General features: G+C 39.3%; 1 protein-coding gene across 1 annotated transcript in view; it reads right to left on the bottom strand.

Moving 5' to 3' along the window:
* The window catches only part of 5-ht2b (5-hydroxytryptamine receptor 2B), a 114701-nt gene extending 98213 nt beyond the window's left edge, over positions 1 to 16488 (bottom strand). Inside the window, exon 1 of the mRNA XM_076806456.1 lies at positions 15969 to 16488. Coding sequence (XP_076662571.1) covers positions 15969 to 16347 — 379 coding nt within the window. The 5' untranslated portion in view covers positions 16348 to 16488. The remainder of the gene's footprint in view (positions 1 to 15968) is intronic.
* Positions 16489 to 17808: the final 1320 nt, after the last annotated feature.

The raw sequence follows: 17808 nt of genomic DNA, 5'->3' as shown, positions 1-17808 counted from the left end.
TTTTCCCTAACTTTTAGATTAAGGTTTAAAGGTTTTCCCTAACAGTTAGGGTTAGGGTTACGAAAACTGTAAAAGAATACGTGTTTCTTCTTCAACGATCGGTCGTTTGCAAATAATTGATCGCTTATTTGCAAATAATTGATTATTTATGGGTGCCCGTAATAAAAGTTGAACAGAGCCCTCGCTATGTGCTCGCGAGGTTTCGTTTAAAGCTCGACAAGAGCGACAGGGGTCAGTGTTGAATGACAGAGTGTCGCTGGAAGATTTTGTGTACCCTGATCAAACCACCTTCAACCGGAAACAACGGGTGACACACAAGGGCGCCACGGTTAATTGTAAATCGAACGAGAAGCATGCCGGCCACGTAGATACAATGTACCGAATACATTACCGATGGTTTTGATATCGGCCGGCTCGTTCTATCGGACAGTTGTTTTGCTAATTTATGGTATAATTGATTCAATCCCCGCGCGCAGGAAATTCGATTTGTTGTTTACAGTTTGTTAACGCGCTACGATTTCGGTGTCGCGCCGCGTGGAATTGACAATGCACACGGGGTGTCCCCTAATTGTTCGCGAGCCCACAACGTGTGGTGATTATGCGTGCGAACAACAGAAACGTGGAACAGCATAACTGGCTTTTGCGTGTCCGAAAAATTGCGCTGTAAAAAAAATGCCAATTGTACAGATTTATTTTTGTTAGGTTGCAGTATTTTATAGTACGCCATCTTCGTGATCTTATTCTTTTCGTAATTATTACCTGTACAAATTAATTCGCGACTATCCGAATCTATTCCCGAAGGATTCTCGATTAAAAAGGAATCTTTGTAAATAAATAATAAATAACTGTTATGCCAAAGTTTTTTGCTTCCTTATTTTCTTGTGTTCGCGCCCTTCCTGCCGGAAGCATGCGAAACGGTGGGATTAGAATGCAGAAACTGGAATCCGGGAGTGACAATGTGCAGGATGTTAGGATGTTGTTTACACACGTCGACGGGGATTTGTTTCCGTATAACTTGGACAAGTTGTAGCTCGATAAATCCGATCAATCGCGACCCAGCTTAGCAAAGTGATGGCTTCTGATCCGTCGATAATCTAGAGAACAATATCGTAGATGAACTATGAATATGCAATGCCGACAAAGGGTGTAAGGGCGCAGCTCGTCTCGTAACTTTCCAATCAATAGCAATGTATTCATCACGTCCCAGGCTAAGGACGTCGAAAACCTCTTAACAGGGACCCGATAGCTATGAATTCCATAAAATCCATTGTTTAATTGAGTCACTCGTCGCAGCAGGCCGCTGATTCGCACGAATTCGAATAATTCAATTGATATGCTTGAACGCGAGCTTGAGAATCGAATTTTTAACTCCTGCGGCAGACTTAAACATTTTTTTACACGTCATAGCTTCAACGTGTATTTCTATGCCGGAAATGGAAATTAATTTGCGATCATCGAAGAATATAAAAAGCTACAATAAGTTTGCTGTTTGTCCAGGAAAATGTGAGGATTGTGATGCGCGAGTAAATGTTACAATTGAACAAATACACAGACAGGCGGAAGAATGCAACCAACTGTGAAAACACATAGAATCGACAAAGATCAATTTGATGATATATAAACCTATGAAAGGTGCGAGCAATCTATTTTCTCGGTAGAAAACGTATCGTGATTTATCGAATACACTTCAAAAACAGTTTCTCACTAACATTTCCGAGCGTAAAAGGTTAAACAATGGACAGCAAAGGCCGCAATCTCTGCCGCAAACAAAGCTTAACAAAATTTCACGTGTCACCGGCGATCGTATCCGGAATCTAAATCGCATATCGAGCACAACTTCGCTCCAGTTTCTGCGATTTTCCTTGAAACAAGAGCTCGACACGCGGAGCACGCAGTCCTTAATCAAACGTATTTATTTCCAAGGAAGCAGAGCTTTATTTGGCTAGGTCGGGTCGAAGGTCGTCCCTTAAAGGACTATCCTAACGTAACGGGTCCAAAAGGATCCCTCCTCCTTTGCATATATCTAATTTTTTCTAATATCTACAGCCCCCTAAAAACAAAGAAAGTCAAAAAATCAATAGAAACTTCAATCACACTTAATCCTCAATATTTTCCATATTCAATCAATCAAATTTTTTACTTCGGATAAGCAACATTGCTAGAATCATGGCAACCATCTATCCTTGTGTTCATCCGAGTTCGACACGCTCCACTGCAGCCAAGTTCAATTGTTTCTCAACAAAACAATTCGTGATCATTCTTCAAAGATCAGTAAGTAGATAGAAGTAAAACTTATGTTAATAACCTTTGCTGAATTGTTGTTGAAAAAATTTGCAAAAATACGGAGCCACCTATTTTCTTCGGGACCGACACCGCCTTCGTTCAATTATTCATTTGCTGTCTTTGAGACGAGGAAAACCCGTGGACGACCGCCATTGGGATGGCTCGCAGGACCTCAAGGTCCTGTGTACTTGCGCGCTTCGTCCTCGCACAGGTTCTTGCTAGTGGACTACGAAATATTTATCATCGCTGCATCGCTAACGCTTTTGCGCTCTGCTCGCAAAACTCCGGCTCGGCTTTTCCGTCCACGATTTTTCAATGTTACGGCCCAACTTATGGGATTGAACAGTCTCCCGCGATGCCGAAATATTCTTCTTTTATGGGGTCCTAACGCCCGTGATCCCTCTGTTGCCAAGAGAAGATCGTTATGGACGAGATTGTACAAATAGCACGCGAGAATGACGCAAAAAAAAACTCTCTCTCGAGAGAAAACTTCCTCGAAATATAAATTTCTTAAACAGTTCTTCCGAAGGAAGCCATTGCGCTTGAAATGTGCCATTTATGTTTATGGATTTTATCCGCTTTTTTATACCCCCATGCATTTATTATTAGAAGCTTTATTCATTTGAATGGAATATTAATTCTATTAAGAGAAATATTCTCTATAACCTAACTAAAAAATTGAATTAATTGTTTATAATAAGTTGCGTTAGTTTGGTAAGGGATTCTAAGGGCTAAACTGATGAAAAATATTTTTATGCAGCGCCAAAAGTATGTGGCGATTTATTATTCGGATTAGCTGGCGAGGTTGGAATAAAAATATCTTGGGAAGAACGGTGGATTTTTCTCACGTGACAGCTGTGCATTTTCGCATGTGTATTATACATATATCTTTGACAAAATAATAGCAGAGTGGTAGGTGAAAGTAGGGCAGTAGGCCAAGAAATGTGCTCCAGTGTTATACAGGTGGTTGTACTTCTAAAAAATTAAGGCAATCTGACATGTGCGCAGAGCTGCCTTTTTTTGTCTCTTTGGAACTCGAGAAACGTAGCCTGTATTGTGTTGAACATTTCAAACGTATTGACACAGTTATATTTTCTGACGAATAGGAAAAATTTTTAAGTACCATTGGGTACCATTTACGAGATAGGAAATATTTGATTTTAGCCACTTTTAATATCAATACAGCGTACAGATTAATTCCGCGCGAATGCACGCTCCTATAGTAATGCGATATTAATTTTAAATTTAATTTTATTAATACCACGTTCGATTTAACACTTCGCTAATTGGACCCTTCCGCTGCGTACTTTGCTGCCTGTAATTGGGTCATCGCTGGCCAAAGTGGTAATATTAACATATTAATAGCCGTGGAATTCTTCTGACACAGAAAACATCCAACTTGTCCAATTCCGATGTTCATATTTAGTAGTATATTACATAAGTTCATGCATTCATAATGCACAAATATGATAAAATGCAGAATCTATTAAAATTCAATGCAGCTTCGTTCAATTTTCATTTACTGAAACCTCCCGAGACCTTCGATCAAGGAAAGAATATTCTTCTCATTTCAATATCCTGAAATTAGCATAAACTTCCGTCCATAAATCATGCTAACATCAAAATGCATTATATGAACTTCAACGGAAAAGGGAATAAGCGATCATAAGACAAATTTTGATTTGGTTCCGTACCACGTAAACGGTGCAAACAATTTTTATTTTGCATAAAGATCCACAGCCTAATTATTAGCAGATTGCGAATTTTATAGTGCAATTTGAAACAGTAGAAAAATTAAAAGGACTTGAGAATATAAACTCCCATTTGGTTGCTGCGTCTTGCAATTAATGCAATTTTTATTCTGCATAAAGATGCACAGCCTAATTAATAGTAGACTGCGGATTTTATGGTGCAATTTGAAACAGTAGAAAAATTGAAAGGACTTGAGAATATAAACTCCCATTTGATTCCTGTGTCTTGCAATTAATGCAATTTTTATTCTGCATAAAGATGCACAGTCTAATTATTATTAGACTGCGGATTTTATGGTGCAATTTGAAACAGTAGAAAAATTGAAAGGACTTGAGAATATAAACTCCCATTTGATTCCTGTGTCTTGCAATTAATGCAATTTTTATTCTGCATAAAGATGCACAGTCTAATTATTAGTAGACTGCGAATTTTATAGTGCAATTTGAAACAGTAGAAAAATTGAAAGGACTTGAGAATATAAACTCCCATTTGGCCCCTGTGTCTTGCAATTAATGCAATTTTTATTTTGCATGAAGATGCACAGCCTAATTATTATTAGATCTGGGATTTTATGGTGGTGATGTTGCACGAGCATCGCAGAAAATTTTCGACATTGACATAAAGGGAAAATTAACAATTTCATTCGCTCATTTTTCGACCCACTGTACGTCGCGTTGCCTCGAACGATACCAACTCAGCCCGGACGTTTGAATAACGTACGACATAGGGGACGTATCTCCGAGGAATACAGTTCGCGTATGCGTCCCATGATATGCATACGCGATAAAACTACGAGGATACGGTCTGCAGAAACACTGTCGCAAGTTATAGACTGCTTCCCAGCGTTCTCGGTCATTTATAAAACTTTTTTTCCCCGTTTCCCAGGTTTTCTTTCCTCCCCCCTCGAACATTATCATGTTCAGTTCTGCGTACACTGGCCGTGTACTGTGAGCGTCCACTTCCTCCTTTATGGATACCATCTTTATCAAGAGAACATAAATGGAGACGGGACAATTTTCCAAGATATTTATCTTTCGCTGTGTTGCACGGCGACCTGTGGCTACGGAAAATGGCTGCCCCGACGCGAAACACTTTTCGCTCGCCATTGATACGCTCGATCAGGTTTTTGTTACCTGATTTTTGCCGATCTACCATTCGTCTTAATATTAATCTTTTAAATTGTGACAGTATCTATTCTGAAACAATGGTTGTTTGACTGCGAATTTTATGCTATGATAAATTAACACTTTAATGATATTGGCACATTATTCCCGACTTATTAAAATTATTAGAAGAGAAAATACACTTTCATTTAACTTTTGTTTTTTATAATTGACTCGCACATTTTTTATTCTGCATAAAGATCCCCGGGTCTAATAATTACAGTGGGTGATCGTATTGTTACCTGCATAACGACTTTTTATCGACACAGTTAATCGTTGAACGAACACCCGGCAACACTGAATTTTTATTATTATTTTATGAAGTATTGATGTGAATGTACAATTAGCAACATTGCAGACAATATTAATCGTCACGTGGATAAGAAATACGTGTGCTGTGGCTAAATATTGTGCTGTAGTTGTAATAATTTAATCGCTCAGCGTAGTTTAGATCTTTAACATTAATCTTTATCATCTTTAACATCTTTAACATGACTTTTTAGTTTTCAGAGAAAAATTCTGCACGCCCACACTGTATTCCACGTATTATCATTTTATATTTATAGGATGTGCAATCCTGTATCTTGCGTTTCAAATATCTCCCTCATTTTTTGACGATAAAGGAAACTGTTACAGAAAAACACGATTTTGTTTGAAACAGCCAATATTGAAGAGGGTAAACAATTTTCCTTAAGGTCATAGTTCGCAAAACTTCGTAGTCCGTCGGGACTGCATATTTTTGTCCGGAACATTAAATATGAAAAATTTCTAAGGTCATATTGAAATAAATTACGATGTTGTTTTCAACGAATAACTTTGACGATTGTAATGTATGAAGTCCTCGGAGCATTAATTGCCAACATCTTCCGGATACTTCTATCTTTTCCATCTTGAAAACATTTCGAATCGTTTAATAAAAGGAGCCTCTTTCAAGGGGACAAGAATTTTTGCTGGCTCGATATTAAACGGGCTTCAGAAGCTGAAGAATGTCGAGGAAAATTTGATACGGCACAACATTATTGATCGCCTAGAGTGTCTAGAGTGCTCTAGCGGATGTATTGAACGTTTGTGCAATATGTTGTGTCAATAAAAAACTTATTCCGCAATATCTGAAAATAGTGGGACGTCTGCGGATGGGACCATTGCGCAACGTCACGTTCGTTCAGTTCTTATTCCTGTCGGTCAACATCGCGTACCAAACTGAATTATACACAGTTCGATTCGCACAGATCATACGACCCTATCGATCTTCTTTTCAAAATCTAAATCCACCACTTTGGTAAAACTGCTTGCGCAATGGTTCATTTTTCAACTGACAAATTAAAATTTCCGGTTCATTCGCTCTTAATCGACTTTATTCACACTTTATATTCACTTATATTCACATTATTCACACTTTATTCGCTTTTAATTGGTCAATTAAAGTGTTCATATACTTCTAGCCTGCGTTTGAAACTGCTTTACTCCGGTATATAAATTATTCTTGCTAGAATTTTTTAGTCAATAAAAGAAACCGTGATTTTTCACAAAACTATCTACAAAAATTAAAAGCGCTGCCATTTTGATTTTGCCGTGACTCCGGAGACTTCCTCGAAACAATCAAATGTTTCAGAAAAATTCGCAGTGTAACAGCAACTCCCGAACATCCGCCATATTAAATAGCGTGCCATCTATTTCTCTTGTATACTTTTTCCAACTATAATGAAGCACAGGATTGCCCAGGGCCACCGGAAACTATAATGCAGCTCGCAGAACACCTGGGATCTTGAACGGCGGGCCAAGTTGGAAAAAATGTCTTGAAGCCGGCTGCCATAAGTCGACCCTGACAATCGATCTTGGGCCACGAAGGAGATCGAGGGGCGGGTTGTTCCAGCATTGTTAAAACATTCATTCGGAAGAGCTCGAGAAGTTGGTGAAAAATGGCGACGCTCCGAATCGAGGTTGCTACAAATTGGCCACTTAGGTTCCCCGACGATTCCACCGGCATTACTCTGCCGAATGTCTACAGACATCTCAGCAATTCCGGAGGTCCACGATTCCGTTTCTGTTTCGCCTCGGGTTTCTCGCCGAAAATGTTCAAACGCCATTTTAACAGCCCGGCCGCTTGATCCGAGCCTAATCGATGTTTATGGCAGCGTTGCTCGAAACTCGCCGGCAATTCAAACGTTTTAGCTATCGTACTGCTTGTATTAACAATGCACAGGTGTATGGAGCACTGAAAGTGACCATTTTATGTTATTTTATGAAAATAACAAAGAAATTAGATTGTTAGCCAATTTTATCATGAATAAATTGATTAAATAATTCTTCGTACATGCCTTTTGACAATCTCAATAATAATCCGCCATTTTGACTGGTTCAGTGGATCTAGCGTTTAGAGGTTATGTTCAGTCGGGAGGCCGAAGAAAAGTGACTTTTGGGAATTTTTTCTCGAAAACTGAGAGGTATTGTTTAAAAAATGTTTTTCCATTTAAAAGGTCATAGTATAGAAAATACATGATAATGGTTTTTATTTAGTTATCACTATTAATCACGAAGTTATGGCTGATTTCCCGGAGGTCCTGCTTAGGAAATAACGATTTTCAGAAACCATTCTCATTCGTGTTATATTTGTAACTAATAATTTTAATTTTTTAAAGCTACAAAATAGCTTTTCTGAAGTTTCAAATACTTGATGGACTAACGCAACCTCGGCAACTTAGCACGTATTTAAAACAATTAGCTAACAGCTGCACCGAGTTTATTTAATGAAAACTCGTGCTCCACTGTTAACACAAATTGCGAACACCGACTGTTCGATGGTCTTCGAGTGGCCAGCCGCCATTTATACATAAGCATCGAGACACGATAATATGCAATTTCGATGAAAATCCGCCTATTATCGCGCTGTTGAAGCGAAATGTAGAATAGTGTTATTCACGGGGAAGGAAATGAGTAATAAAGCAAAGTGTGCGAGTATCCCCAACTTGTTACGAAGTTAAGTCAATTAGGCGGACTTTAACCGTGGCCCAGTATTTGTCGGGGCAACAAAGGTTTCAACTTCGGCTCTCGTGGCTCTTCAAGTTTGTAGCCGGGGCTTCGTGCACCGCAGGCGAACGAAATTTTATACGATTAACTAGGCGATAGACAATTAACTCGCCAACTGTTAGACCGAGTCGTAAATTATTTCCGTACCCGGGAATACATTGTAATTATTCACTCGTTATCCTAATGATTGATTATCTTCCAGCTATCTGAGAATGGTAACGTGCAGTTGCAGATAATGCTGAATATATTACATTGATCGGAACGTGATCGTTATTTATTACACTGATAAATTAACTAAATCGAGTATTCAACATATTGAAATTCAACAATTAAAATAATTATGAGGAGGAATAAGTTTCTATTGCACTCCAGTTTCTCGCACTTGATGCAAACTATTTTTTTTTTTGCATGAACATTCACAGTTCAATTATTATTAAACGCTTTTTTAGCATAAGACACTACAAATAAGGTACATATTTAATTTCAATGGGAAAGATTGGAACGACAAACCTACTTTTATACAATTGACCATCCACAGCTTATTAATTTTTTTAAACAAATTTTTGAAGGTACATAGCGTACACCCAGTAGTTTTTCCGTTGCGTCTAATTTAAGATATTAATTTAATTTAATCGTCGGGAGTGGAGATCTCTGAGACTCTGGGTCAAAATGGACCCAAGCTGCCACAATTTCTCAGAGAAGCTGTTGCATTAACTTCTCTAAATGGACTGTGTAAAATTGGTTCATTCTCTACTAAACTAGATATAACAATGTATAATATCACAAGAGAATATTTAAACAAAAGACGACAGAAATGAATGCGGGCATGTGACGTAACAATTTTTCTTCGAGAGGTATATAATGTGCGAGTCATATGTAAATACGTCACGCGGAAATTACGAAAGAACCAGGCTGATAGGATGAGTTATCGTTTTCCCTGGTGCAGTGTCGCGATACATTTCCTCCATTATATATTCCAGCCCATCCGGAACCTTGAAGAAGGTGGAAGAAATCTTTGCGATCCGATTGGGAAGCGTTTCTTAAATCTGAGTGCTGAAGAGAGAGCGAGAGAGAGAGAGAGAGCAAGAGAGAGAGAGAGAGAGAGAGAGAGAGAGAGAGAGAGAGAGAGATTGAGAGAGAAGGAACGCGGCGTCGCCTACAAAAGCGAACTGAGAAATCGAAGAGCTCGCTCGTTTGATCCCGTTGAAAAATCCATGCTGCCCGCGCAACTATAATAAGTAGACGTTGAGAGATGACGCGAGAGAGAGAGAGAGAGAGAGAGAGAGAGAGAGAGAGAGAGAGAGTGCGCCCGGCAAAGGTCGTATAGCTTCCGGGACTTTCTGAAACCTCGGAATAGACCGACTTGGACATACGCCAATGGTGTGTCTAGGTCTCATTCATAAGTAAACTGCGTCTACATCAAATCGACATACTACAACGCATCTGGCTACAGTCGATCGGAAGGTAAAGCACCGCGCGATCGGAAAATCACAAGGTCACTTCGACAACTCGAATGTTACGACTCATTTAACGAACGTTCCCCCTTGGGAACCGTGAAAGTAGCCAGCAACATTCCTACTCCCACTAAATTCATGCCATTTCAGGTTCCTCTGGGGTGTGAACCAACCCTTAACTGATTTTAGTATTCAATTTTGTTTCCTTTTGTAATTTTTCTTTTTTAATTAGGTTTAACGTCGCATCAACACCTAGGTCATTAGCGACGAGCTTCTATGGTGTTTTTAGATTTCGTGGATGTGCTTGATTTCTTTAAGGAATTCAATAGTGTTTTTTGTATGTTTTTCAGATGTGAGGGCCGTTTGTAATTTTGTTATCCTATAATCCAGCACAATTTTAGAGTTCTCGTAGAGAACGTATTATACAATATTTTTTAAATAATTTACATGCACCGTAAATGGCAAGACACACTGAATTCTCGATATATGTCATCAACACCGGTCTTTCCAGCGTCATGTATCCTCCAGGAGACATACCCGAGTTATGTTTACACTCCTCGGCGTCCGAGGCATCCCCAGTGGGGATAACTCCGCGACGTTTACCATCCAGGCCTTGGCGACATATACAGAGAAATCGCTGCAATTCTTATTATTTCTTTTCTTAATAATTTGAACCAGTTAAATTGATTTTCATTTTTGTTATATTAGGTCGTCCCATAAGTTCGTTCCGTTTACTCTTGTACCATTTAAATTCGAAAAATAAAAATCACCCTTTCGTTCCTCTCCTTTTTGGCAAAGACATCACACCGTCACTATAAAATTTCTACCGTTTTTCATTAAAATACTTTCCAATGGTGAATAATCTAAACATATCCACGAACTTATGGGACGACCTAATATACTCGTAAAACTCGCAGTCTATGAACAATATCTCTCATTATTCGTTCTCTTAATAATTTTAATGAGTCGAAGATAATACAACGATACTTTGCAATTCCTTGGGCGATTTTGCTATCGTGCATTTCATTTATTCGTCCTTGTTATAAATTCATGAGATTCAAGGCCTATCAGCATATCGTACTACGTGCCGAAAACAATATTATAATGTGAAAAATGGGCGCAGAAAATGTAGGATTCAGTGCGAACGCACGGATCGATTCGAGAATCAATTAACCAACCAATTCCACTTCTCCGCGCAAGAAGCTGATTAAACGCGCAGAAGGGGGGAACGGCGTCGGTGGTTTATAGTGAATTGTTAGGCGAAAAGGAATTTGAATAGGAGGACTAAAAAGTGCGGTGGCAGGAAATTAGAAACGCCACCGTTCGTTGGAGGTTCTTGTTTCTTGCAGCAGCGCGCCAACTTAATATTGTGCGACTCGTCGACGGAATACCAATAAGTTCGTTTATAGTATCGTCTATTTACAAGACCGCTCGTACACGTATAATCCGAAATAGATGCATACTGCGCGAAAATTTGCCCTAACATCTCTCGGAGGTCCCACAGAATTTGGTCCTCCGGAATAAACTTGCAAGTTGTAACAGAAATTTGCATTCTTATCGCCGGCAATCGAGACACCTGCAATTCTGCAATATCAATTTAATTCTTAATCAATTTTTTGACATTTTTGTAAGCTATAAATGCTTAATGAACCGCTGTTTACGAAATTGGACTGGTTTGAATGTTCTATGGATGATATAATCAATTCGAAATATCAAACCTCCTTTAATGTAATTTATTTTAACATGAACATTTTATTTCAGTGCGCTTTTTGTTCTATTTTTGAAAGCTTTTGTGTATAATTTTCAATCATTAAAACCTTCATCAGAATATTTGACTTCGGTGTAATTTGCCCGTGTGTCTTGCAACGTAGTTCACTGAAATTGACGTTTTAGAATCAATTGTAATACACTGTACCGATTATCTTATGTGTGTACACGTTCAAAGAAAATTACAGCAGTTTCGCAATCAACTTCGAACTTGTTTCCACGTAATTTTGTAAACTGTCACTTGGATGATTGCAGCACATGATGAAACTATTAGAGAAACTGTACGAAGAATATACAATGTTGCCTACAACAATTTTTTTTATTGAAGTTGTTTAGGGATTATTGAGAGTCTTTGAAAAAATTGAGAAAATGGGAGAGTTGAAGGAGGCGGAAGAAATAATTATTTAAAGATCCATGTGATTTTCTTTCGCAGGTGTTTGTTAGCAATAAAGCCGAGTTCGTCGATCAGGCAAATATTGCCAACCCACTTTTTCCACGTCACGGGATAGAAAAATAATACACACCCCCGTCGGATCGAGGCTTGTTCAATTATCCTCGGGACAACCGTCCTCGTTTCATGTCCAATATTCAATCGAAGGGCTCACGTCTCATCTGAGCCTGACAACGCGATTTTTACATTTGACTCGTTCGCAAATTAATCAGTGCGGACGTATCGTAGCCCGCAGTCCAATTAAACTGTATCAACAATTTCCCTGTACAACAGTCGCATAAAAGCGTTCTGTGCATGTATGCGGGCGACACATGTTTCTGTGGTCGAAATTACAGCGCGCGGTGGTATTCGCCGCGAATGGAATTTGTTTAAAATAAACTCCGTTTCTCCGCTGGCCGAGTATTTCTCTTAATTGCGGAACAAATACAGTAATTTTAAACTCCATTTGCCCGGCAAATATTTTTCTATTTGTTTCTCCGTAAAAGACAGAGGCTTTTCTATTTGAAAAATGTTCTTGTGAACATTGTGTCTCTCTATTCGTTTCGATATTTTTTTAAAAAGATGCTGACGCTCGTACTGTTTTCAGGTTCGAGGTCAGCTAAATGTGACTGAAGTTATTTTTATTTAAAAGACGATTCAGCGATACTTTATGCATATAAAAGTTTGTCCGTATTTCTTTATTCGTTTTAATATCTTTTATCGACGTTAGTATAGTTTGTGGGTCAAGGTCAGCACAAGGTCACTGGTTTTATTCTTTTTAATCGGCTATTACAACGCAATGTCTTTATGTTTTTAAAGGACATTTAAAAAATTTATTTGCAAGCAAAATACTATTGCTATTTATTTATTTTTCTTTTCAATGTTGTAGACAGACGAATACATTATTGATAGACTGAAGATATTTATGGAAATTCATAACTTCAGACAGCACTTTTTCGAGGAAATCGACTTTCCTCTCTTCGAGTTCTACGGAAAGCAGACAGAAACTTCGTCGAAGTTTTCATTCAATTTCATAAATGCGTAAACTTCCGCGGCCTAATTAGACTCAATTTAGTCCCTTGATAATTTACCAGGTACTGCGAAAGGTCAAGAAGTCGCAGTTGTTCCACATTGATCTATTTCACACAACGTTCACACAGAGTTACGATGAACATTATCGAAAAAAATCTCGTTGTATTTTAGCCGAACGTTACAGCGTATTTAAAATTTGAAAGCGACTCGAATCGCGCGAATGTTTTAACTGGAAACAAGTACAATCGGTACGGTGCGTATTGTTTACGACTGTTGCTCTTTACAGCTCTAATAAATAGTATAGCCGCGCGACATCGAACAAACAAGTACCATTTCCAAATGGAAATATAAAAATTCGGAAAGCACGTTCGTCGGAATTTAACGCGTTAATGGCGGCCGAGCAGACGAATTTATTTAATCATTTCACACAAAAGCAGGACTCCGGTAATTGCGAAACAAGAAACGCGCGGTTTCGCCTCGATCGTTTAACAAATATTAATTTCTCTCGCCTAAAAATTGTATTCGCCGGCGTTTCCGGCATGAAAATATTTTCCTGTTGTCTTTTCATTAGCGACGGAATTAAAAAATGGCGCGGTATCGTTCGCGCGCTGTCGAACAACGGTGAAACTTAGACGAACGAGACACCATCGATCCTCGTTTAGGCGAACAGTCGGGTCGGAGGAGTGAATAACACCTGAGAGAACCCGGGATCACCGATGAAATTTACCCGTTCGCGTTACTGAATCTTCATCGAGCTTTCCTCAATCTTCGCGTAATCTCGGTAACAAGGGGAAACTTAGATTCGAGCGTACATAACGGTCGGAAAGTTCACCAGCCATTATTGGAAAATGCATCTGGCTGATGGAAATCTTAACGACTGAACGTTTCAGCCGCCTTTTTCGCGATCACGAATATTCACCCGACAGCCGCCGAGCAATCAAAACAATCTTTGCTTGCCCATTGTGCTCGCTAGAACGGCTAAAATGGCAGCCTCCATCTTCTGTTTCACCGCTCTCGCCAATCACGGGAATATTGCTAATTTATTCGCTACGGTTTCCGGCGTTTCACGTCACTCCATCTCCACCGTAACTCACTTTTCCATACTCTCTTCAATATTACTTTTCTACCAAACTCGAATCGACTATTCGGGGGTATTTGCGATAGCATACTGTAAGCACGGGAATATTGCTAATTTATTCGCTACGGTTTCCGGCGTTTCACGTCACTCCATCTCCACCGTAACTCACTCTTCCATACTCTCTTCAATATTACTTTTCTACCAAACTCGAATCGACTATTCGGGGGTATTTGCGATAGCATACTGTGATCCTTACTTTCGGAGTTTATTTGTTGCGAAACTGCAGCTTTTGCTGTGTCTCAAAATTATCCATTTTGTAGGTCTATGATTCACATACATTTATTCCAAAATGAATTGCATTCCTATTTTGCATTAATGAGACGTCACCTATTTTCCAGTAGATGAAAGAAATTTTTGAATGAATTTAATAATAATAAGCCCAGACCTTTTTGTAAAAACATAAGTGGAGGATTCCTTTCTTCAACAGCAAAATGGGAGACTTCTAATCAAAGTGGAATAAAAATGCAGGTCATTTTTCTCAATATAGATGTTGCCTTGTACTTTGCAAATTTATAGGACACAAGATCATAAAGACCCTAAGTCTGGAAGAAACAAATTTTTTCCGAAGACATTTAATCTCCCGCTTGTAAAATGGAGGTTGGCTCGTGAATGATCCAGTTATTTCTTTCTTACTCTCCTATTTTTCATTATTCTTGAGGTACAGATTGGCCTAAAGGTCGCTAGACCATTTGAAGGTGGAACAAACCATTTTTGAAAAATTCACATTTACTCTTTCACAAACATTCGAATTTTAATGGTCTAGTCATACAAATTAAAGATCTAGTTTTAGACCACCCTGTACTGTGGTAACTTTTGTGAGTGACGTTTTTGATATTTTGCAACCGGGTGGAAATATTTCTTGACCTTCTGAGGTTAATGCTGTTCACTCGAGAACAGCTACTTCAGCGGGTTTCATTCTCGAGAATGGACGTCCGCAGACTTCGAGTATAGTAGCGACAGCCATCGAGGCGCAAACTGTCACAGAGCTCTCCTTAACTATAAGTCCACTAACCAATCGTACTCCTAAGAGTAACACCCTCGAGTTGACAGGTGTCACATAGCACTGGGGGTGAAATCATTCCGAAAGGTTCACAACTGTTGTTACAGCGGTTCTGATTCCAAAAGCGTCGAATAATTAAAAATGGCCTAGGAAGTTTTTGGCTTTCGACTCGTTAACCATTCTTTGCACTGATTTACATGAAGGAAAACCTACAAACACAGAGTATTAGGTACATATTTATGCTTTCGACTCGTTAACCATTCTTTGCACTGATTTACACGAAGGAAAACCTTCAAACATAGAGTATTAGGTACATATTTAATATCAAAGCTGATGTCGAAACATTAAAAAGGCCCTACGAAGATTTATGCTTTCGACTCGTTAACCATTCTTTGCGCTGATTTACATGAAGGAAAACCTTCAAACACAGAGTATTAGCTACATACTAAATATCGAAGTTGTTAACATAATTTACAGTTGATTATTCAACATTTATTTGGTTGTAGTTTCTTTACGATTTTTTGATTCGTTCAGAATTGTGAGACAATTGCAGTTTTTGTTCTTCAATTTTAGAGTTGTACATTTTGCTTTATTAGCTGTTGTACGATCAGCTTATCGAAAGAAGAAATGAATCTGAATTTAGCCTCTGTGTGTGGCAATTAATTCCGACAATTTTGCATAAAAATCACTTGATGAAATCCACGATTGTTTTTGAACATCAAGATTGCGAAAAGCATAGAAGCATGGGAATTCGTTTATGCACACACTGCAGTCAAAACCACTTACAGTCTCAACGGACGCATGTTGGGAACTTTCTTCGATCAAATAAAATCGCTCGGGGCTTCGAGCGATCGACGGAAAGACCAATTCTTTAAGGAAAATATATATTTCGGAAAACTGCTTAAAGGGTTCGAGAACTTACCCCTGACAAGCGTGAGTATCCCCAGCGGCATGACCAGAACGGCGACCATAAGATCGGTGATGGCCAGGCTCATCAGGAAGTAATTGGTGACATTCTGCAGGCGCCTCTCCTTGGTGATGGCCAGGCACACCAGGATGTTCCCTGCGGCGGTGCCAAGGACCAGGACAAGGGCCAGCATGGCCCACCAGTTGTTCAGCCCTTGGGCTTCGGTGTGCACCCCATTCCCACCTTTGTAATGACTGTCATTGACGATCCCCGTCGCGGCGAAGTCGCAGCCGGCGCCGGATCGGTTCAGAAACAAAAGGTCCTCGAAACAGGTGTCGGCGAGGGCCACGGAGGGATCCGTGGGATCGATGGTAGCCACCGACGAGTCGATCATCGCTCGGAAAGATCGGTGATCCACTGATCGTTGATCGCTGAACAGGTCTACGCGCGGCCAAAGCGAATCCTCAGCATCTGTGACCTCGGGGTCGCTGCGATTGCTATTCTCCCGCGATCCCTACGCAACGGTATCCCCTTTTACGAATCTTCTAGATCCCACCTCCCCCACTTCCGGTTATTATCGATCACTTTGCACGGCGATCGTCCCTCCGGCGCACTTCTCTTCCGCGCACTAATAAATCAGACATTCGGGATTCGCTTTCTCTCAAGGTGACCCGCGTGCCCGAGGAATCCTGATTCAGGGATATTCCGCGGATGTCGCTCGATGTTCTATTGACGCGACGGACAATGTGGAGGGGTTCGATTACTAAAGGGCGGTTCGACGAGGATTGAAAAAGGTTCGAGGGCCTGTTTTGTCCCGAAGCGACGCGCTCTCGCTCTGCTTTTGTTGTCCCAGGGATTTTTCTTTTTTTTTTTTTTTTTGTTTAATTTTGTTCACCCGATGACTCCTCTGTTGTTCCCCGACCATCGCTAATGATATCTGTCCGGCGAGCCGCTTCTTCAATGGCCGCGCTAGCCGGATTTTCCTCGAAATTGCATGATCGCGGGACGAGATGAGTCGGTTTGCAACGTGATCGGCCCTTTTCATGATTTCAGACACCGACGCTTTTCATGATTTCATCACTAACATTCGTGCAAATTTTTACCCATTTTTTTATATCTGCATGTTTGACGCTAACTTTTTTAGATTAATGCACATCTTCTTAACAGAAATGCAGATCTTCGAACAAAATGTTTGCAATTCTGAGTCAAAATGGAGCCCAATCCGAGGGTTAAATATTAATACAACAATGTGGTTTTAACGTTTGTCTTCTACCATTTTTTAATAAAGTAATAATTTAAGCGTTACGTAAATAACTAAACAGTGAACTCATTGATCTAGCAAAATTTACATCATTTGACGAAGAATTAATTTGTCTCATCTGAACATGTTAGGAGATGATTTTATGTAACGACAACGATAGCAAGTGATTTTTACGAATTTTTGTTAAACTAACTAGTGATCATCCCCTTCTTGGGATACAAAGAGAACATTTTAAAGTAATATTAAGCTTGTTATATTAATTTTTATTCGCAATCTTTTCATCTGTCTTTGTATATATGTCTCTATTGAATGTAAAGTCTTGTAATCTTCTCAAAAAATGTAAAAATGAAAAACTTAATTGTTTCATCAATTTCTAGAATAATACAGCTGATTTCCATTATTACAAATTTTTCCAGGAATTCTGCCTCAATTTTGTGTTTTATTTCTCAAGTGACGGAAAATCAATTTATACGTCAAAGAAGATCAAGTATTCATAAAAGATCAAGTCCTGTACAGGCAATCACTCTGAAAGAAATTAATAAAAATTACACACTTCCATTGTAATTACAGGAGAGTCCGCCCTTAAATAAATTT

The sequence above is a fragment of the Halictus rubicundus genome, chromosome 2 (genome assembly GCF_050948215.1).
Source record: "Halictus rubicundus isolate RS-2024b chromosome 2, iyHalRubi1_principal, whole genome shotgun sequence".
Taxonomy (NCBI): Eukaryota; Metazoa; Arthropoda; class Insecta; order Hymenoptera; family Halictidae; genus Halictus; species Halictus rubicundus.
This window is presented reverse-complemented; position numbering and strand designations above follow the sequence as displayed.